The 23,628-nt window shown below is 49.2% G+C and overlaps 1 protein-coding gene across 1 annotated transcript in view; it reads right to left on the bottom strand.

The window, feature by feature from the left end:
* SOS2 (SOS Ras/Rho guanine nucleotide exchange factor 2) overlaps positions 1–23,628 on the bottom strand; it is a 324,695-nt gene that overhangs the window by 191,542 nt on the left and 109,525 nt on the right. The window contains exons 3-5 of the mRNA XM_085627000.1: positions 12,963–13,094; positions 7,517–7,681; positions 6,361–6,567 (exon numbers count right to left, since the gene is read on the bottom strand). Of these exons, the coding sequence (XP_085483126.1) occupies positions 6,361–6,567; positions 7,517–7,681; positions 12,963–13,094 (504 nt within the window). The remainder of the gene's footprint in view (positions 1–6,360; positions 6,568–7,516; positions 7,682–12,962; positions 13,095–23,628) is intronic.

Genomic DNA, 23,628 nt, shown 5'->3' with positions numbered 1-23,628 from the left:
AGACTTCTCAAAACCTGGCTGCTCGAGCGGAAGCTGCACCCCCACCCCGCCTTGATACCCGCACGGGTGATTAGTGCGCTCTACAAATGACTGATTGATTGAAGAATACGGACCCCGGCAGACAGGAGTTCTTCCAGTCCCGCCACAGATACAGAGGCCGGGGAGGCAGAGGACGAGGCCAACCACTCGCCACAACAGGTGAGACTTTTACCTTTACAACACCTCAAAGTGGGGGGCAGGTTGGCACTTTGAGCACACTTGGAGAACCATTACCTCAGACTCCTGGGTGTTACAAACAGTATAGTTCTACGGTGCTCCCGTCCAGGACGCTCGCCCCAAACCGCTGTTTTTCGCACAAGACAAGATCGCTCTTATCGACAAAGAGGTGACCGAGCTCAGCGGAAAGGAGCCGTTGTTCCCTCCTGCCTTCATCCGAGAGGTTTTCTCAGCAACATCTTCATCGTGGACAAAACAGACGGCGGTCAGCGTCCCATCATAAATCTCAGAGTACAATCAGTGGCTGGTCTGCCGCCACTTCAAGATGGAAGGCATCCATCTTTTGCGCGACCTCCTGCAACCAAACGATTGGATGGCGTGCTTGTATTTAAAGGACGCGTACTCAACAGTACCAGTGTACCCTCCTCGCAAGCAATTCCTTCAATTTCTCTGGAAGGGTGTGATCTACGAGTTTGCGACCCTTCCGTTCGGCCTTTCGTCAGCTCCATGGTGCTTCACGATGGTTCTCAAGCCGGTTGGGGAGACACTTCAGGTGAAGGGGCTGCGCCTCATCGTCTATCTAGATGATATCCTGCTTCTGGAGTGGTGCCCCTCCCGTCTGGTTGCCCGGATCAAGGTAACAATGGATCTCTTGCAGAACGTGAGGTTTGTCATCAACGGCAAGATGTCTCTTCTGACCCCGTCCAGACAGGTGACCTTCCTGGGGTTACCATCGATTCGGTGGCCCGTTCCCTTAGCCTTCCCTCACGGAAGATCATCAAAATTCGCAGGGAGCTTAGACGCACTCTAGCTCGTTCTTCCAGCTCGCTGAGGCAGATGGCTCGCCTGGTGGGTCTCTTGTCCTCGTCGATCCAGGCTATCTTCCCGGGCCCGCTCCATTACAGGGCGCTACTACGTCTGAAAGCCTCCCATCTCCGCAAGAGCTTGCAATATACAGACCAAGTTCCCCTCACAGAGGAGGTTCGCATGGAGATGAGATGGTAGCTCGACCACATGGAGACCTGGAATGGCAGAGCCATTTTTGGCTGTGATCCGGATCTAGTAATAGAGTCAGACGCCAGCAAAACGGGCTGGGGGGCTCCTTGCGGGGACTCCTATACCGGCGGAAAGTGTTCTGCCGCAGAAGGTCAGCTGCACATCTTTTCAATTGTCTGGAATTGATGGCGGGCTCCTTCGCAATTCGGTCCTCGACCAAGGACAAGATAGCCTGGAATGTCCTATTGAAAATGGACAACGTCTCGGTAGTGCGTTAAATCAACCATCTCGGGGGGTACGAAGTCCAAGGCAGAAGTTGACTGGACACGAGTTTGTGGCAGCTTCAACCGTGGGTCTTCCAGAGGTTGAACGACACGTGGGTCCCGTTTTCGGTGGACCTCTTTGCATCCAGGTTGGACCACCAGCTCCCAAACTTCTACAATTGGAAGCCGGACCCTCTGGCGACCGCAACAGACGCATTTCTCCAAGACTGGTCCAGGACAATGGTTATACTTTTTTCCCCCTTCGTGATGATCATGAGGCTCACAACTCCTATTCGCAGGCAGCAAGCGAAGGTGGTGCTGATCACTCCTTATTGGAGGTCGCAAGTGAGGTTTACAGTTCTTCTGGGATTCTCCAATCCTTCTACCCCGCGATCCTTTTCTTCTGAGGGACCCTCAAGGTCTCCCTCACCCCCTTCTCCAGCAGGGGAGAATGCCTCTAACGGCCTGGCGGATTTCAGGCATCGCTGGAGAGTCAGCGGATTATCGCAAGAAGCTCAGCGATTTCTAGGTGCAGCATGGGCGGACAGCACCAACAAGAGATACAGATCGCCCTGGGCTCAATGGGTCGGTTGGTGTGTTCGGAACGATCACGGTCCCAGGGAGTGCGAAGTGGTAGCTATCCTGAACTTCTTGGCTTCCTTAGCTTCTCAGGGTTTCGCTTAACGGCCGATTCCTATCGTTCAGCGATATCAGCGGGTAATTTGCCACTCCAGGGTCGACCGGTGAGGGAACACCCTATGGTTTGCAAGTTGCTGAGGGGTATACGCTTGCCGCTTCCCCAGAAACCTATATATTCATCTCTTTGGGATGTTAACAAGGTTCTCCATTTGTTCAAATCCTGGCAAGCCAATAGATTTCTGACCCGAAAAGAGCTTTCGGCAAAACTGGCGATGCTCCCGTGCCTTGTTTCTTGTCGCAGAGTGTCTGATGTTGGGGCTCTGGACATTTCAGGCCAGGTCTATACCCCGCAGGGGGTTACTTTCCACATCGTCCGCAGAACTAAGTAGGACTCTAGAGTGATTTCGTATCCAGCCTTTGATAGTTTGCCCAAGTTGTGCTTGGTCGGATGTCTTAAGGAATATGAAAGCATGACGGAGGAGTCACGTCCTCCAGGAGAACGGCAGTTGTTGATCTCGTTACTAAAGCCCTTCAAAGCGGTTACACCACCGACTATAGCACGCTGGATCCGATGAGTGATGCAGGAAGGGGGCATAAACGTCTCGCAGTTTGGAGCCCATTCGGTGCGAGGAGTCATGGCGTCAAAAGCTTTCTCCCTGGGAGCCAGGTTAGAAGGCATTTTGAACGCAGCTGACTGGTCATCAGACTCAATGTTTAAGAGGTTCTATTTCCAACCAGTCGTGGATATGGCCTCGCTAGTGGTGGATAAGCTTTGAACTAGCATAATCCTCGCCTCCAGTCCTGACATAGAATGAAACATTTCCTAGTAATCATGACGGAAAGTTTCAATTCTATTAAGGACGCAGAGGCGAGGATTATTCCCTCCCAGGGCTCTAACGATCTCCTTGTTCCCACCCTTCGTGGCTTCATATCCTTTCTGTTTGGATGGTGTTTCCTCGTATGGTATAAGTATGTCTGACTTGCTTCCTTTTGGATGCTCTACAGAAATGTGTATTTTCTTTTGATCCTTAAGTGTTTCTGCCTTGTATATGCCTTGTTATTGACCTTCAAGGTCATGGAGAAGAGAGTCATGGGTCTTCTGGTTGATCTGTTTCAGGTTCCGAGGGTGCCAAAAACGAATGATCGGATGCGAGTTTGTTCTGCCCGCAGTCTCGAAAGAGGAGTTGCCACAGGAAGCACACGCCCTCGGGGATGATGGAGGATGCTGATTGGCTGTTATGGACTACCTAAAGCACCATGGGAGTGCTAGTTTTTTAGGTCTCGCCTGAGCCAGCGCATGCGCTGCTCTGCGAGACATTTAGTAAGCGGGTTTTGAAAGTGCTACCACAGGCTTTTGGTGGCCTCAAGCTTGCGGTAACGCGCGCAGCCACCATCTGTCTTTTCTCCCTCACGGGTCATTAAAACGCGGTGCTCTCACTTTCGCCGCTGCTCGCGCGTGCACCACTTTTGAGGCCGGGCTTGTCTTGTCTTTTACTTTCATGACCGCACGTGCATCGCTCGCGGGCTTGCTCTCCCAAGCGCGCGCTTCAACACAGCCGCTGACCGGACATGACCCCCTCGCTAAACATGCGCAACATCCTTAATTTTTCTCAAAAGAGGGATTGCTAGAGGGGCTTCCAAATACGGCAGCATTAACACTCGGCAGCACTGTCCTGACAAAGCCTGGCCCCGCCTAAGAGGACAAGCTCATTCATTGCAACCATTCACGCGCTGGATCCAACCATTCCAGACGCGGACGGGTGTGGCTTCCTAACTCCCCTACATGGCCTTCCCCCATGCTGTGCTCGAGGCACACAACTTTGAATTCCAACCGTAACTGCATATATTTTTAATGCAGCCGTACCGTAGTATGCAAATGCAAATCTAGCATTAAACACAAATCGAGCTTGAAGTTGTTATAAAAGCCGCCATGCTCCACCACAATTTTTTAAATGCAAGACCGTCCGCCTCCCCCATGGAAGGAAAGCATAACGTTCGTTACAGCCCAGCTTTAACGGACCGCCCTACTGGTCATCCCCCACCCGCCCATATCTCCTTAATCGAGAAATTCCTCCTCTTTGACGGCCTCATACCCCCAATCCGGTCCCTCCCTCCTTTACCCTGTAATCCAACCCGTTGCCACCTCTTCCCTAGCCACTTAAATCAGTGCCCCCGGCGCGCTTTTGTCGCCTCATAACCCTAGTCAGCGTGAATGAGTTTCTGATTTTTTGGATTACCCAGCCTTGCCCACAAGCTCGTCTCCTCCCCTGAGACAGCGACCCCGTCCACTGTTACCTTCTTCCACCACCTCTTGCTCCCGACCCCCTCCCAGCATTCCTTCCCTCCATTGAAACCTCGCGCAGTCCGGGACACAATCCCCCCCCTATTGGGCGCCCCCCTGTACCCACCTTCCGAGCCATGCGAGTCACCCATCCCTAATTTGCCCCCAAGCCCCCCTCCCCCGCTCACTGAAACCTCTGCTTCCTTCCCAAATCTCCACAACTAGCCCCCCGCCAGCAGATCGAACCCGGCAACACCTCCATTCTCCTGAATGGCAACCAAACCGTACCACCATCCTCCATGCACGCCGCTGCAAGGTCCGTCAGGTGGCCCTGGGCCCAGCCTCGGGTGCAGCCGCATCCAACCTCCCCTTGGAAACCACACACCCTCGGCCCCACTGCCCCCAAGTTACCCCCAGCCAGGCTCTATTACCTCCCTCCTTTGAGGGTGACAGTCTGCCCGTCACACCTGCACCCATCCCCCTCGGGCCTCCCCGCATCCTCCTTTGAAATACACCCCTTCATCCCTCCCATGACCGAGCCCGGCCCCCTGCCATGTCTCCCGAGTGCCCGCAGAAACTGTAACCAACCACACCGGGCTCAGAAGTATGAAAGTCTATGGCATGAAGACTACCCAACTCATGCATACGTCCCCTCCTGCAAGGCGCCCGCCCTGTTGCTCCTGCACTCTGCCGATTTCCCACCCGGCATTCCCTGCGCTCTCCTTAACTTCGCAATGAAACCCCTCGCTGCCCCTTCCCCAGGCTGCCCAATCGCAGTGTCCCCTCCTTGCCCCCTTCCAGCTGAGCCCGCCAACGAGACCAATCACCCTGCCCAGGAACCCAGGACATTGAACCACGCCGAAACCCAAACCCAGCCCCACCCCAACTCCAAGATCGGCAGCTCCGAGCATAAGCCCCCACCCACCCCGGAAACCCCGCCATCCCCGCCATCCCCACTGTCTTGTTACGCCACCCTGTGATCCCGAGCCCCACCATCTACGCCTCCGCAACCCTCAACTGAGCATCTCACAGCCCGAGACCAACCCCCTTTCTCAAGCGCCCTTTCCTGCACCCAAGCATTCCTGTGTGCACCCCGGAGCCCGACCATCCAAAACTTCGCCCCCAACCTCACTGTGGTCCTCCTCATCCCTCTGTAGCACATTATCCCTGAACGATGTCATTCATACGCCACATCCAAGCACCACGACCACCCACACCCACGACCCCCTGCAACCAGATGCGCACACTCGACTCCTCCGACCGGCAGAGGCGACCGCGGATGCATCCCATCAGAGAAACCACATTGTCGCTAGGAACTGTGTATTCGTTCATTATTCATACCAAATCTTGCAAAAGCCGCTACCAGCCGCTAATGGAATGAGGACGCTATTTGTGTATTGCGCTCAGCCGCACCATTGTTCAGCAAGACACCGCGTCTGTTCCAATCACCGTTTACGAATGCATTTGTCGTAATCAAATGCAAGGTGGCATCAGGGCGGAACCGGGGGTGGAGCCCCATTATGCCGCTACGCGCTGACCATCCGCCCCACAAACTTCCCCAGCATTATTCCCCTTCCAGTGTTATAAGTGTACACTTATAAGTGTTTAACCATGCAACAATTGGTGTTGTTGCACCAAGGATTTTCTGCTGCATAACTAATTACTTATAAGGTCCCAAAAGCGAGACCTATTGGCGATGCCAATGCTTGTTGTTGAAAATGTTAAAGTTGAACACTGCTGGCTGTAAGGATAAAGGAAGTTACAGCATAATCCTCACCTCCGTGTCTCTAATAGAATTGAAACTTTCCGTCATGATTACTAGGAAATTTTTCATTATTAATGATAACAAAACATGAGAAACACTTGACAGGGAAACTCATGAATCGCAGAATCCTTAAGCGTTTATATCCATCATTTACTTTATACTGAGCATTTGGCACAACAACTAAATTTACAATGACTTACATTTTGAGTGAACAGATTTTTGTCTGAAAGGAAAGCTTCTCTAAATACTTTGATGATAAGATTCAATTCACGCAGATATTGCCTTTCTTCTGCAATCTCCATTCTGACCAGGTCATAATAATTTAATTCACCGGTTGACGAGGGTTCATCATCACAGAGAGAAACCAAGCCAATATCATCATCCTGGTCAAACATGTCCATTAAAACCTGAGAAGAAATGTTGACAAGTAAATTTACTCATGTTTCAAAGTTGTGGTCAGACATGTTTTTCTGAATACCATTTCCTATCAAAGACAAAAAACGTATCGTAACAAATTACAGTGTTCTGTAATAGAAAGGAACTAATTTGGCCACAAATAGGAGCAAAGGGAACACACAGAGTCTATATTAAGGTGTAATGCAACAACAGTAGACATGTATAAGAGGGGCTTGAGGTAACATCACAGAGTTCTTAGAACATCAAGCATATGCTTCAGAGCAATATTCTATACTTTATAATTTTCATCACTTGTCATCATACATACAAACATACAAACAAATGCTTAGCTCTCAATTTTAACACTACCTCACACTTTATGGAGGTGGCTTCAACGCTATAATCTACTGGTCCTGCAACAGATACTTCCGCTTCAATGAAGCATTGCCTTAACACCAGATTTGCTAACAGCCTATGTTTAATGCTGAATAACAGTGCATTACGTGTGTTGGTAATACCACACACAGAATTAGAAATACTTCCACTACTCACCAATCTACAACCTCCATATGGGGCTAGACCGGTTCTTAAACGGGAAGGAGGAAGGGTAGACAAAGTGGAAAACCTGGATAGACATTTATTATACCGCAGTATGAATACATTTCCATAGACTCACATTATCACATTAATCACTGCACCCAACACATGGACAATATAACTGAGAGAACGTGTACCCCTCATTCAAGAAGCCACTCACTTGAAGGCTCAGGCTTTCCAAACTCCTTAACAGTCCAGCTAGCTTGAGAAATCTGTATCTTCAAAGAGGGCATTCTTTTCGCAAACATTGGACCTGTGTCCACAGGGCATTGATGAGGGTAAGTCTTACAAATATATTAATAGCTACTGTCATTCGCAAAAAAGGTCTATAAGCATAAGGATAAATTATGAATAAAGTCTTACCTTATCTGCACACATTGACACCTTAATGTCTTGCTGCGAAATTTCATAGTGCCGTATGTTAAAAACATAATTGCCAGCTAATTTCAGAATATCAGCTGAAATGTACTCCAATACAGCCACAATATAAAGTGACACGTGGTAATCTATTTTATATCCTAGAACCTCCTGTAAATGGCAAAAGATTGAGTAGGTTACTGTTCAATTATTGAATAAAAAAAAAAAAAAGAAATTGACAAGTTTTAAGACACTAAATATTTCGTTTTTGCAATACTTAATTTTTACCAAACCTCAAATTATAAATTACCCTATTGAGGGGTTCTAGAGTGGTAAACAAGATATAATCATACTAAAATTATGCGACACAGTTGGCATTTTACATATGAAGAGGGACTAAATACTGGAATCAATACCATGGAATGAGTTGGACTGTGTGATGGAAGACCAAACTGGTGATAAAGAACAGTAGTTTCAGCCACCTATAAAGTCATCATCAATAATTGGAATGCTTTTAATGAAGGCTAAAAGTAACAAGCGTTGGCAAAGCCAAAAGGTCTAGCCTTGGGGACGTATTGGCTTTTTCAATGGTTTTAGCCATGCTGCACAGCATCCCATAAGCGTTACAGCCAGAAGCGCCACTTTGCAGGTCGCGCACCATGCAAGCACATGCCTACAAAATAAGTGTTTTTTTTCCCTTTTGTTACACAGCCCAGTTGGATTGATTTCAAAACAAAAAAAGGTATTGGGGGGGGGGAGGGGGGGGAGAGTTCAAAATTAAAAGGAGTGTGGGAAAAGGAAAAGGAAACAACACAAAATGCGGGGAAGCAACAAAGGGCAGGGAAAGAGAGACAGAGGGGGAGTGGAAACAACATGGGGAAGCAACACTGAGGGAACAGGTGGGGGAAGCAACAACGAGGGCACAGGTGGGGCAAGCAACAACGACAGGTGGGGGAAGCAATATGGAGCACGTGGACATAGGCAAACAAACAGCAATGTAGAGAGGGAGTGGAAGCAAATGAACAACAGAGAGCGCAATGTGGAGTTAAAAGAGCAGAGGACAGCCGCTCGAAGGGCAAAGCTGTATAAACATGAAATGAGAGTTCATAAGAGCATCTTAAAGGGCAGAGTTGTGTTTTTTTATTTTTATTTTATAAAACAATGTGCTGAGAGAAGAGAGCAAATACGCTGAATGGTTAAAACACATGCGCTCTCATTGAATGTTTACAAAAGCGTGGTGTAACTGTATACAACTATACCCACACAGAGCAGCTTGAAAGACCAGCATTGACATAGCCAATAGGTATCGCCTTTGGGACCTTATAAGTGTTTAGCCATGCAACAGTTGATGTTGTTGCACCAAGGATATTGTGCTGCATAACTAAATACTTATAAGGTCTCAAAAACGAGACCTATTGGCTATTCCAATGCTTGTTCTTTTTCCCGTGCTGGCATTGAGCTGTTCAATAATTCAATTTACTAAAGCAATAAACTGTAGCCAACACATATTTCAAGATTCTAACAATCTTAATGTTGCGTAAAGATTGTTTAAGTTGCAAAACACATGTTGGCTTCAGTTCACTTCAAGCGATGCAAGCTCTAAGCAATCACCTCACATCCTCTTTTCAGGACATCCCTGAAAATCCATCTTCTAAAGGAGAGCCAAAGCGGAGAATGATCACCCTTCTTGCACAGACCTAGCACCCTCAACATGCAACTGTAAACAAATCAAAGCTGTGCCACTTGTATTACACTTATATGTACTTACGCGTTAATACACTGGGTGGGAAATGTGACATGGCCACGAGGACAGCAAGAGGAATTACTAATAGCAAGAACAACTGGGGAAAGGCTCAGTGAGCAAAAACCTGGGAAGCTGCGCCGGCTCAGTAAACACAGGGTCGTGATGCCACACACCGAGCTATGGCATGCCTTTAACTACGGAAGCTCTGCCTGGGGTTCTGTGCCACTGATGAGACCCAAATCAGCTGAACCCGGGTGGGGGTGGCTTGTGCTCCCTTCTGGAGGGAGGCCGGACTCTCCTGGCAGTTCAGGATCTGTACTATCCCCAGGAGGGGCAGGGTGAGTACTGATTTGCATAAGGCGTGCCACTGTCCAGAGTTGCCCAGTGGGCGAAAAACGATGGACTAGAATGTGGCCTTAGCAACAGCCATTGCTGCCATTGGTTAGTCACTCCATCCCTCATCTTGTTGTTGTGCTAAACTACATAGCGGTCCCCAAACGAGGAACATGTTCTGATCATTGACCGAGACAAAGACTTCTGTTGTTACACGCTAGGTCTTATTTAATCTGTAAGCACTATTTTCTTTAATGAGTTTCTCCTACTGCAGACATAACATGCTTTCTTGTAACATTCAGCGTGCCATGCGTACTTTCACTTTCCAAGCAGTCCGGGACAATGGCGGCCTCTTATTTGAAATTAAATAGGTCTCGTATTTACAGGAGTTTCAGCTATTGGCATTGAAAATGACAATGCCTTTTATTTATGTGTTAATTATCAAAACAGATAAAGAAAAGGCTTTCACTTTTACAATGCTAATAGCTTAAAACTCTCGAAAATGCAAGACCTATTGCATTGCAAATGCTTGTTATTCCTGTGAGTGGAGCCAGGGCCCAGTGCACTGCTTTGCCCGGGGGGGCAATAATGCTGTTAAGACGGCCCTTGTGATGGTGTCTGCTACTACCGTGCCGCCTCTACACCTAATCCCTCTAAAAGTAAAGAGAAAGTGATTTGCCAAAGTACCTTAACAAATCACAGCAGCATGTCTGCCCCTTTAGACATCAGGCACGAGTTTTAGATGAACAAAGGCTCTTTGCCCCCATATCCCATGTTTAAAGGACTGGGTGGATTATTCGGTGTAATATTGTAATTTGCATATGTATAGCTCCTTGCTGCCAGGGGTATTCACAGAGAGCGCCTCCATAGTTCATCCACACACCATCGACTGTGCCGGCTTATGAGCGGCATGGGGACATAGAACCTGCCCCCTCCCGAGCAGAGCCACGCTTCTCACGTCCACCCACCCGCATAGCCTGACGAAATCAGCGGCCTGTGGACGGGCTCTCTGTACCCCCTGCAGGAGTCTCCGCTGATCGCAGCTCTCTGTGTTTGTCTGAGGGAACGTGCTTCGACGAAGCGGTCAGCACCTTGGCACTTTGATACGTCGGTTCTTGCCTCCACGACACCCGAGCAAACTACGCATTTCCATGCCCGATCCACAAATATTCAGACAGTGCAGGCAGCACGTACAACATGGAAAAGGCCCGGCTTTGTTTTACCTCTTTTTAACCAGAGTTTCACAGCACCCCCAGACACTTCCGGTCCCAGAGCAGGTCTGCGCCCTTTCACACTCCAGATAAACGGGCAGAATTCGGCTGTGACTAACACGGTTACTGCAAGGCTTGTTGACATCTGTACAAGGACTCGAAATCCCACAGCAAAAGTACATAGAGACTGGTGATAGGTATGCAATGACGTGCTCGTTGTTTATTTAATTATGTGCAGGGGGAGAGGAGATATCGCAAGGCAACTTCCTGGGGGCAATGCTGCAGGCTTAGTCAATCTACAGCGTTTACCTTGCAGGAGCGAGCGCAATAATTGTAAACAGATGGCACCGCTCCTCGCTCCCACAAGGTAAACGCCATACATGCACGAGTACCAACAGGAAACAGTGAAAAACATGCACGAGTTTTACAAAAGCCTGGAGCGATTCCAAAAGGTCCCTCCACAGCAGCGCTTGCGCGCTGCGTAGGAGAGACCTAAAAAAGGAACTCTTTTAATGTTATGATAAGATCTGTGCTGGAAGAAGTGACGAGAACTAGGGATATGGCATTAAACTGTCATGGGGTGCTTTTAGAAAAAGAATTAAAAAAGTTCTCAGAAATCAGACACTTGTAGAAGGATAAAAGGAGCCAATCAGAGAGATGGTAAACGTGCTATGCTCCACGAGAGGGACAAAGACTAGATGGATGTGCTGATATAAATAGAACCTTCAGTCAGAAAGCAAGATATTAAGAGTTACAAAACAAAAAGCCAAAGGAAAGCAATGGGCAGAGTAAAAACATTGAAAAGAAATCAAGAAAATAAGCGACAGAACAAAAAGCCAATTGTAAGCAATGGGAGGAGCGGCTATCCAGAACAGCTATCAACAAGTCGCCAATATGTCTTTTGCAACAACACAAATGCTCTGTTTATGAGACTTTGACCTATAAACAGACTAAATGTATATGGCTTTGAGCCCTCAATACTAGCCGGAGGGGCTGATTACCCGCTGCAGAGCTAGGCGTGAAATTTTTGGGTCACATGTTCTGATCCTGGTATGGTAACTCGACCTGTCATTCTCAAATGAGCAACAATGAATGAGGTGATGACAGTTCCAAGCCACTCTGCAGAGCTTTTCATGCAAGGTAACACTATGAAATACTGTAGCCCAGTATCTGATTTTTTTACTGTTTGAAGTAAACCATATGGTGCATGTTTGTGTAGCCTTACTAAGTCTTTTAAACACCAACAAAGTTACTTTCATTACCACTATGTGAGGTAAGGCAGAATTAATGTTCCATACCACTGCCCCCACAACTTTCCCGAGCCAACCAAATCAATAGGTGTTCTAAAATCAATGCACATCATCAGTGTGAGAGAAATAAATGGATCCTTGACAAAACACTAGAAGACGCTAGCTCCTTTGATTTTTTCATACTAATTCATCAATTAAAAGTTTTTTCCCTTGCTAGTCTTTGGGACAGTACTCTGGGCACAAACAATGAGCTACTTTATCAAACTAAATTTTAGTTACTTCGCTCAGTTGCACTAATATAATTTACCATACAGTTCTGGGACATGTGGAAGTGATCCGCATGTAGGAATAAATCCTTTGGGGCACTTCAATGCCAACAGAGGCATAGAATGACTTAATAAATATGCACAAAAGAAACAGAAAAGCTGCATTACTTGTAAAGTAACTTAGGTACTAGGTGCATTTAGCCGATTCTCACCTCATTCAGATCTAAGGGTAAAATGTAAATATTATCCCGTAAAAAGGAATCTCAAACACATCTTTTATGCATTTCAAGAAGAACAAATAATAGTCATGATAAAGTTAATAGGAATAAACAAAAATACAGTCAATTAACACTTCCAGTAGGTTGTCTGGACGCATAGGGATAGCAAACAATATTACAATCAACCCTTGCTATTACTATTCATTCCCTCATGAAATGTGAAGATAAAAAATATGAAAGTGAAATGAACCACAAACTTGCCATGAAAAAGCGTTCCATAAAATGTGAGTTTCAAAACTTTCTTAGGACATTTATTGAAATGAACCATGTTGCTAGGTGAATTGTCCTCGTTATCAGCATGTCATTTTGACAGCTGTACTTTTTAGAGCTATCAAACAGAAATTTGCTTCAACACTTTTAAGATAAATACCTTTAACGAAGGGTGTATTTTGTCCACAGGCAGGAGAAGGGGATTTCTTCGTTTCCTTTTCTCTATGGCAGACTGTGCATCAGCTATAGCCCACTTGTCAATCGGATGAGGAAACGTCTTCTGAACTCGCTCCTAAAATGTTTTAAAACAAAATGCAGTTAAGCCAACTGTTTTTGTCAGCATGAAAAAAATCATGAATATTCATAATATGGATTTGTTTATTTTTAGAATATCAGATAACACGTCTTATTAGCAGTGTAGATGCACACGCATTGGGGTAGATTTGCCTTCTATACCTCCAAATAATGCAACTCAAAGTCCCTCCGGATAAGACCTTACTAAGTAATGAAGTTTTGTAATTTATTAGCAAGCCTTCAAAGTCAAATCAAAAGCATCAGTCACCCTTACCTACTAAATATCGCAATACTGTCAGGCCGTCAGATGGAAAGGCGCCTGACCACCAAAAAGAAAACAAAGAGCTTCTCTCTCATGTTTAAACCTCTGGACAGAGGGCTGTCATGGAAGAGATATTATTTACTGTGCGCCTGGAGACATTTATTTGTTGTCGACAGACCTATTGTGTACAGTACCAAGTCTCAAGAGTCTGCATTGGATCAGCCCATTGCTGTTGGTTGCCGTTCTGGTCAATCTTATTTCCCTTCTCCTCACTGAATGTCTTTCCTTCCTTTTCATGTGTCTGCCTCCCCTGGATCCCAGCTGTTTTGGATGGGCTGTTCCCTTACCCTGCCTGCAATCAGGGAACTAATCTTATTTTTCTTTCTGCACTCGGAATAGGAGTGCATGGTTTTTTTTTCCAGTCCCTTGTGTTCAACGTTTTTGCACCCCTCTTTCTACAGTGCATGTTGCTTCCCCCACCACCGCCACTGCTTACCAATCCTTCCCCCTGGCCCTTAGCTTTTCGTCTTCCCACCTGTTTCTCCTTTGCTCTGCAACTCCTCCAAGCTCCTCGATAGCTTTCCCATCTCCACCCACCCCCTCCTCTATTGCTCTGCCACCCCAAACTGATCCTCAGCACTTCCTTCTTTGGTGTCATCACATACAGCTCAGCTCTTTAGAGCTGGTCCCCCACTATGACCCTTGCCACTTTCTATTTTGTTTGCTTAAAAAAAAAAATTTGCAATTACAAGTTTTTTCCCTTGCTAGTCTTTGGGACAGCACTCTCAGCTGCACAATGCCCTAATTGCACTCGTTACTTTATTTTTGTGCTCCTGTGCTTACGTTTTTGGACCTTAATTTACACCTTGAAAACTTGCAACATTAAACTGAATATACAAAAAACTAAAAATGGCTGCAGGTGAAGAGCTACACATATGCATGTGTTGTCACACTATAACGTATGCGAACACACTGCCAGCCATCTTGGTATGCTTTTCCTGTCAGAAAGCCCATTCTAAAATGACCACCCATGCATGTGTATTGAAGAATTTGCGGCTGTCTTGGCACGGGTTTTCATTCATAAATATGAAATACTCACAGATGGTTGCAGTTCGTCTACATGAGGCGTACCACCACCCATTTTGAATTTCTTTAAAAATATTTTTCCATTATGCTTTACAAACAAGCATGAGGAAAGCCACCAGCGCAGCGCTCACATTTTAAAGGCATGGCCTATTGGCTTGCCAATGCTTTTTTAAGCTTCTTTCAAGCACAGTTCACAACTAATGGATAATGGTATGACACTATCAATTTTTTAACAGACTTATCTTTGTTGTTCAATTTACAAATGGCAGTTTGTGATATTCTTTAACAGGGAAAGATGATTTGAATATTTTTTTCCTACCAGGAGTTACTGAGGTGGCCAGGGCACAATGGCAGAAACCTCGTCTGACTGGAAGTGTATGTACAATTTTTGGGTTGTTCATTTAGAGGCAAATGGGTTATAAAAGTTGGTGGATAGCTAGAGACATCTTAGTTCGGCCAAGACAAGTTGACATCCTACAAGGGTCAGCCTCACGCCCCATTCCCTCAATCATGCATAAGACATCATCACGCGCTGCTGTGAAAACATACACACAGAGCGATGGTACCATTTTAATATGCACCTTCTTATACATGTGCTCATGACTGCCTAGTTGATATTCACTGGCAGAAAAGGGATGAACTAGGCAATTGTTCTTCCTTAGGTTTTTTTCCCGGTTTTTAGATAAAACTTGATCAATTAATTCCAAGCACTGTAACATTTATTTTGGGAGCAATCCAAAACTTTATTTTAATGGGCCAGGATTAATTTCAATGTCCCTAATCTGGTTTACCCAATACTTACATAAAGGAAGGGCGATAGGCCTTTCTGCCCCAATTCCTCCAAAAAGGCATAACTAGGATATCCCCTTGATGATGGACAATCTCAATTTCGGAATTTATAACAGCTTCTTTCATTGAACAGATGACACAATTTCCTTTTTAAAAGCCAAACTGTTTACCATAGATTGCAAGTGTTGGAAACCGGGCAACCGGGTTAGCAGTCACCAGGTTCCCAGCACAGTGGTAGCTTGGCTCGAGCGGTTGGGGGTCAGGCACCGTGTTAAGCGTACGTCACACCCTCACAATAACCATGCGTTCATCCGTTCCAAAAACGACACTACACCGTAAAAATGATGGAAGTCAAGTTGAAAATATATATGTCTTTATCTTATTTTCTCTTAGTTGCAGGTTTCATAACAAATACAATACAATAGGATTTTCCTTCAAAAGAGCAGGTCAAATAAACAATACTACTTCTGAATTTCAATAAATAGGTTCAGGTCCTCCTTAAGCAAAGAATAAATAGATGTGCAATAAATACAGACGGCAAATAAATACAGTCAGACAATAAATTAGTGGAAGACAATAAATAAAGCACCTTCAATAAATAAGGTAAACAATCAATGACAATTACAGATCAGATCATTTTCATGAGGTCACTTGGTCTTACTTTGCCCATACACAGCTTAAGGTCATTTGGATGGCATGGGGGTGTCCCACCTAGGTTAGTCAAGGCTGGGGCCTAGGCTGAGGCAGAACAATGGTAACCTAAAGATCTGGCCCTCCAAACTACACAGCTGTTTACGGAGGTCACTGTACCAGTCTCAGTTCACCCCTGGCACTCCCAGGCTGGTCCTAACACCCCATTAACCCCATGGATGGTCTCTTAGGGCTCCACGGGGCCTCAGACGCCCCCTCTACCACTTACTGTCCTTTTCACGATGTTCGGCTCCGCTCGGCGCTGTGTCGACGCCGTGAGGCGGCTCCGGATCGATGTCGCTGGGCGGTCTCGACTCTATGTCGCTGGGCGGTCTCGACTCTATGTCGCTGGGCGGTCTCGACTCGATGTCGCTGGGCGGTCTCGACTCGATGTCGCTGGGCGGCCTCGGCTCGATGTCGCTGGGCGGTCTCGACTCGATGTCGCTGGGCGGCCTCGGCTCGATGTCGCTGGGCGGTCTTGATTCGATGTCGCCTTCCGGCGTCGCAGGGACTCGGTCTCCCCGCTTCTGGGTGTCTCCGGAGTGCGATCTCCACTCCCGACCTCCGGCGCGCTTCACCTTAGTTTCCGGCGTCTCCGGTGGGCGGACTTCACTCCCCCGCCGACGCCTCACCTCGACCTCAGGTGACTCCCGACTCGACCTCCGGCGCCTCTCCACGACCTCCGTCGGCGCCCTCACTCGACCTCGGGTGACTCCTTACTCGACCTCCGGTGCCTCTCCACGACCTCCGTCGGCGCCCTCACTCGACCTCTTACGGCTCCGGGTACGACGTCTGCTTTCTGTCAGCGCCGCTTCTCTACCTCAGGCCCCAGGTCTCCAGGCTTCTCGACGTCAGGACTCCAGGAGGACACTGCTGAACAGGTCAGGAGCTTGCTGTTCTTCTTTAAGGCCTGTTCCAAATGTCCAGATCCTTAAGATGGTTCTTCTGGTCTTGGTCCCACACAGGGCTTTAGGCTGGGCTTGGTCAGTAGAGACTAGCATCAAGGGTGGGTTTCTGGACCCCACTCCAAGCACTGGTTTCCACCTCTGCTGCCTTACTCCGACCTCCTTCTATCTCTGTCCTCTCTCTTCTCCAGTCAGATGCCAACTGCCACTCTGAGATGGCCTCCCAACATTCTAAACTGCCTCCCACTATCACAGGATTCTAGAATGTTCCAGGAGGTTCTGGAAACCTCCAGTGAGTTCTGGTGATGTCACAGGTGACAATGGGTGGCCACCATTTTGTGTCTCAGGCCCTCAGACAGAAGTTCCAGGGGTAGGGAAAATGGCTCCCGGACCCTGCATCAACACTAAAAAGTCTGGTGGTTCCCAAAAAGGAAAAATTATAATAGGGTTTGAGGCAGAAGTGGGACAAAATAAATAATGATGAGGAGGGACCACCCAAAGGGCTGACAGGTCTAACACGCGTCCCCCCCAGCTGAAAGTTGGGGAGAGCTACCCAACCCCTTGGGAGTTCTCATCACTAAGGCGGAAATACCTTGAGAGACCGTCTGCATTGGCGTGGTCCACTCCAGGCCGATGTTCCACCTGAAAGTCCATTCCCTGTAGGGAGATAGACCACCTTAGCAGCTTGGGATTCTCCCCCTTCATCTGCATCAGCCACCGAAGGGGTCTGTGATCGGTCTGAACTAGGAAGTGCGAGCCAAACAGGTATGGCCACAACTTCTTCAGAGCCCATACCACTGCAAAGGCTTCACGCTCTATTGCACTCCACTTCTGTTCCCTGGGAAGTAGTCTCCGGGATAGGAAGACCACGGGTTGATCCAGACCCTCTTCATTGAGTTGCGATAACACTGCCCCAATGCCATGTTCCGATGCATCTGTCTGGACAATGAACTCCTTGGAAAAGTCTGGGGCCCTTAAGACCGGGGCCTCGCACATGGCTTGCTTCAGTTTCACAAAGGCCTGCTGACAAGCCTCCGTCCAGACTACCCGTCGAGGTTGCTTCTTGGACGTAAGCTCCGTGAGGGGGGCCACAATGGTACCATACCCCTTCACGAAGCGGCGGTAATATCCGGTGAGGCCCAGAAAAGCTCGGACCTCAGTCTGAGTCTTGGGGGGTTCCCAGGCCATGATAGCCTCGATTTTCGCCTGGAGGGGTTGCACCGCTCCCCTACCCACCAAGTGTCCAAAGTACACTACCGACCCCTGCCCGATCTGGCATTTACTGGCCTTGATCATTAAACCAGCGTGCTTCAGGGCCTGGAGAACAGCTTGCAGGTGACGCAAGTGATCCTCCCAGCTGTTACTGAAGACGGCAATGTCGTCCAGATAAGCAGCAGAGAAACTCTCCATTCCAGTGAGGATCTGGTTCACCAGACGCTGAAACGTGGCAGGTGCGTTCTTGAGCCCAAAGGGCATCACGCAGACCTGGTAGTGGCCCTTGGGCGTGGAGAAGGCTGAACTTTCCTTAGCTCCATCAGTCAGAGAGATCTGCCAGTACCCGGAAGTAAGGTCAAAGGTACTCAGATATTGGGCAGCTCCCAGCCGGTCAATCAGTTCATCCGCCCTCGGAATCGGATGAGCATCAGTCTTGGTTACTGAGTTCAGTCCCCGGTAGTCCACACAGAACCTCAGTTCCGGTTGGGCCCCCGGTGGTGCAGCTTTTGGTACTAGTACCACCGGACTGGACCAGGGGCTGCTGGAAGGTTCAATCACTCCTAGCTCCAGCATCTTAGTGACTTCACTGTGAATGCTGGCCTTCACCTTGTCTGTCATCCGGTAGATCTTTGACTTCACAGGTGGGCTGTCTCCTGTGTCCACGTCATGGACGCACAGGTGAGTCCTACCCGGAACAAGGGAGAACAACGAAGAGTACTGCCCCAGGACCTGGTGGCAGTCCTCCTGCTGTTCAGGAGTTAGGGACGGGGAGAGAATCACTCCCTCCACCAACCTATCCTTCTCTTGAGACGCAAATAAGTCGGGGAGAGGCTCGCTTTCCACGTCCTCTGCTCCGTCAGTCACCATCAGCAATATGACTTCGGGCCTCTCATGGTGGGGTTTGAGGCGGTTGGCATGCAGCACCCGTAGGGGCTGGCGAGGGGTCTTCAGATCCACCAAGTAGGTAGCCTTACCCTTCTTCTCCAACACCTCAAAGGGTCCTGACCAGCGATCCTGGAGGGCGCTAAGCTCTCCTGGTTCGATCACCCACACCTTCTGGCCAGGCTCCAACTCCACCGGGTGAGCATTGTGGTCATACCACGCCTTCATCACTGCTTGGCTGGCTTCCAAGTTGTCGGAAGCTTGCTTCCACAACTTAGCCATTTGGCTCCGGAAGGCCAGCATGTAGCTCACCACGTCCTGGGGAAGCTTTCTGGGAGTTCTTTCCCATCCGTCTCTCACCAGGCCGAGAGGTCCACGCACAGGGTGCCCATACAAAAGCTCGAAGGGGCTGAAGCCCACTCCCTTCTGTGGCACTTCCCTGTAAGAAAACAATAGACAGGGTAGGAGGACGTCCCATTTCCTCCGCAGGCTTTCAGGCAGACTTCTGATCATGCCTTTCAAGGTTTTATTGAACCTCTCCACCAGACCATTGGTCTGGGGGTGGTAAGGAGTGGTGAACCGGTAGGTCACTCCACACTCCTTCCACATGGCCCGCATGTATGCTGACATGAAGTTGGTCCCCCTGTCGGACACAACTTCCTTGGGAAAACCCACTCGGGTAAAGATTCCCATCAGGGCCCTGGCCACAACAGGTGCAGTAATGGTCCTCAGAGGTATAGCCTCTGGGTACCGTGTGGCATGATCCACCAGAACCAGGATAAACCTGTGACCAGCTGTAGTAGGCGGATCTAACGGACCCACAATGTCGATGCCCACCCTTTCAAAGGGGGTGCTAACGACAGGAAGTGGTTCCAGGGGAGCTTTCAGCTTCACCCCTGTTTTCCCACTGGCTTGACAAGACACACACGTCCGGCAGTAGGTGTCGGACGACACTTTCATTTGAGGCCAATAAAAGTGCGGGACAAGCCGGGCAAAGGTCTTGTCTTGCCCCAGGTGTCCTGCCAAGGGGATCTCATGAGCCAATTCCAGGAGGAAGGCTCGATAACGTTGAGGGACAACCAAGGCCCGTGACGATCCGTGCATGGGTGCCTTGGGTTCACTGTAGAGGAGGCCATCCTCCCAGTAAATATTGTAGTTCCCCTCAACGTTCCCTGCTGCCTGGGCTTCGGCCTGTCGCCTCAGTCCCTCAAGGGTAGGACACTCCCTCTGGCCCTTGCAGAATTCCTCCCTGGTCGGCCCTCCCTCCACGTGCCACTCGGCCGGGATGGGTAGGTTCTCCAGTTCGGTAACATCCCCCTCCGCGGACTCCTGGTCCACCACCTCCGGTGGCCTATCCGTCACACGGGGCGCGGATGCCGAGGCAGGCTCCTCCTGCCCTCGGTTCTTCCCTTGGTCGGCAGCCGGCGGTGCCTTTGTTCCAGGCTTCCGCCTAAACGAACTCCCCCTCCGGGTAGTCGCAGACCCTGTGCTGACACAGGCCCAGTCAGGTGTACCCAGCATCTCAGCAGGAGTCCGGTATTCCACCTCCTTCCAAGCATTATGCTCCATGTCATTCCCCAGCAGACAATCGACTGGCACGGCAGGGCTTACGGCAACTCGAAGCAACCCTGCAACCCCTTCCCATTCAAATGGAACCTCAGCCACCGGATAGTGGCCCATTCTGCGTCAGCCATCGCGGCAGGGTGGAGTACATGGGGAATCACTTGCTCTGGAGACACCAGTTGGCTACGTACCATAGTCATACTGGCTCCTGTGTCTCTCAGAGCCTCCCCTCTTTGGCCGTTGATGGTGACCCACTGCCCATACTTTGTGGTATTTGCGGGCACCTGGATCTTAGGAACCATCTCCCGTTCTCCAAGGGACACTAAAGTGACACCCGCCCACTCCCTTGCCTTATCTAAAGGCATCTCCTCCCCGAGCACTACACTAGCTACTCCGGGGGCCTTTCCTCCGATGGGAGGGGGTGGTCTTTTCGGGCACTTCACATCTCCCTTATAGTGTCCGACACCACCGCACTCGAAGCAATGGACAACCCTTGGCTGCTGACTCTGGCCAGGATTAGGGTTTCTGGGTGGGTTAGCCCTAGGGGTGAATCCCGTTCCCTTCCCTTGGAAACTATTTTGGGGGCCTTTAGAGAACTCCGTTTTCTTTTCCCCTCCCTCTTTCTTCTGGGGGGCGCCCTGTCCGGTCTTTTGGGTGTCCCCTCCAGTCCCCCTTGTGGACACCCGGGTACTAGCCCAAATGTCCGCCTCCTCAGCAAGCTTCCGGGGATTGGTCAGCTTGCTATCCACCAGGTGTTGACGCAGTTCGGGGAAACATTTTTCGAGCAGGTGTTCCTTCAACATCAAATCAAACAACCCCTCGTAGTCCCTCACCTCGCTGCCCTGTATCCAACCCTCTAATGCCTTCTTTGCATAGTCCAGGAAATCCACCCAATTCTGTGTGCCCAGTTTGTGGCTACCCCGGAACTTCTGTCTGTACTTCTCGGGTGTTAGTCCAAACTTCCTCACGAGCGCCACTTTCATGGTGGGGTAGTGGGTCTGCTCATCCTGCTCCAGGGCCAATAATGTATCCCTGCCAGCTGGAGGCATGTATTCATACAATCCCCCTCCCCAATATTTCTCTGGAACCCCATGGACACTTAAAGAGACCTCATAGGCCGCTAGCCACTTGGCGATGTCATCTCCCGCACTATAGCTGGCTACTATGTCTTTTGGCAAATAGGGTTTGGGTTCCCTGGTGATTTCTCTTTCTTCGCTGCCACCATTAGGAACAGTGTGTGCCCCGACCCGTAGGATCTGGAGATCCATCTCTGAGCCTCAACTCGTGAGCCATCCTCCGTTCCTCCTTTTCTTTCTCCAGCTTCGCCAATTCCCATGTGAGCTGTCTTTTCTCCCTCCGGTCAGTTAATTCTGCTTCTAATAAGCCGTTGCTAGAGACACTGCTGCCCTTCCTTGAAAGTGTTCTGGGCCCCGCTAATAGGTTCCCCACCTCAGATTGGTTCAAACCAGCCCCCTCGCTGTCAGGCTCTCCATCCCTATCCTCCTTCTCAACCTTACTTTCTCGTCGTGCCTCCCCCCAAGCCCTCAAGCTGGTCTGGAGCTCACCCTTCTTTGCACCTTGGGGACAAAACACCCCCTCTCGCTGACAAAACTCTCTGAGTTGGGCCACAGTGTAAGTTTCCACATCCTCCAACACAAACTCCATTTTGCCCACTCAGGATAGAAGACAGTTGCTTACAGAAGCTATGCAGGGGGGTACCTTTTGTAATACCTCCTCCACCACCAGAAGTAAATTTGGAAAAAACAAAACTCAAAATCAGGAAGTCCGCTTGGAGAAAACTCCCGGTGTAGGCCTATGGACTACCCAAAGTTATTGTCGAGTAGACGCAAGCACAGCTCTATCCCACCGCTGAACACCAATTTTATGTTGGAAACCGGGCAACCGGGTTAGCAGTCACCAGGTTCCCAGCACAGTGGTAGCTTGGCTCGAGCGGTTGGGGGTCAGGCACCGTGTTAAGCGTACGTCACACCCTCACAATAACCATGCGTTCATCCGTTCCAAAAACGACACTACACCGTAAAAATTATGGAAGTCAAGTTGAAAATATATATGTCTTTATCTTATTTTCTCTTAGTTGCAGGTTTCATAACATAAATACAATACAATAGGATTTTCCTTCAAAAGAGCAGGTCAAATAAACAATACTACTTCTGAATTTCAATAAATAGGTTCAGGTCCTCCTTAAGCAAAGAATAAATAGATGTGCAATAAATACAGACGGCAAATAAATACAGTCAGACAATAAATACAGTGCAAGGATAAATTAGTGGAAGACAATAAATAAAGCACCTTCAATAAATAAGGTAAACAATCAATGACAATTACAGATCAGATCATTTTCATGAGGTCACTTGGTCTTACTTTGCCCATACACAGCTTAAGGTCATTTGGATGGCATGGGGGTGTCCCACCTAGGTTGGTCAAGGCTGGGGCCTAGGCTGAGGCAGAACAATGGTAACCTAAAGATCTGGCCCTCCAAACTACACAGCTGTTTACGGAGGTCACTGTACCAGTCTCAGTTCACCCCTGGCACTCCCAGGCTGGTCCTAACACCCCTTTAACCCCTAGGATGGTCTCTTAGGGCTCCACGGGGCCTCAGACGCCCCCTCTACCACTTACTGTCCTTTTCACGATGTTCGGCTCCGCTCGGCGCCGTGTCGACGCCGTGAGGCGGCTCCGGATCGATGTCGTTGGGCGGCCTCGACTCGATGTCGCTGGGCGGTCTCGACTCGATGTCGCTGGGCGATCTCGACTCGATGTCGCTGGGCGATCTCGACTCGATGTCGCTGGGCGGTCTTGATTCGATGTCGCCTTCCGGCGTCGCAGGGACTCTGTCTCCCCGCTTCTGGGTGTCTCCGGAGTGCGATCTCCACTCCCGACCTCCGGCGCGCTTCACCTTCGTTTCCGGCGTCTCCGGTGGGCGGACTTCACTCCCCCGCCGACGCCTCACCTCGACCTCCGGTGACTCCCGACTCGACCTCCGGCGCCTCTCCACGACCTCCGTCGGCGCCCTCACTCGACCTCGGGTGACTCCTTACTCGACCTCCGGTGCCTCTCCACGACCTCCGTCGGCGCCCTCACTCGACCTCTTACGGCTCCGGGTACGACGTCTGCTTTCT

This window comes from Triturus cristatus, chromosome 9 (genome assembly GCF_964204655.1).
Source record: "Triturus cristatus chromosome 9, aTriCri1.1, whole genome shotgun sequence".
In the NCBI taxonomy this organism is placed as follows: Eukaryota; Metazoa; Chordata; class Amphibia; order Caudata; family Salamandridae; genus Triturus; species Triturus cristatus.
This window is presented reverse-complemented; position numbering and strand designations above follow the sequence as displayed.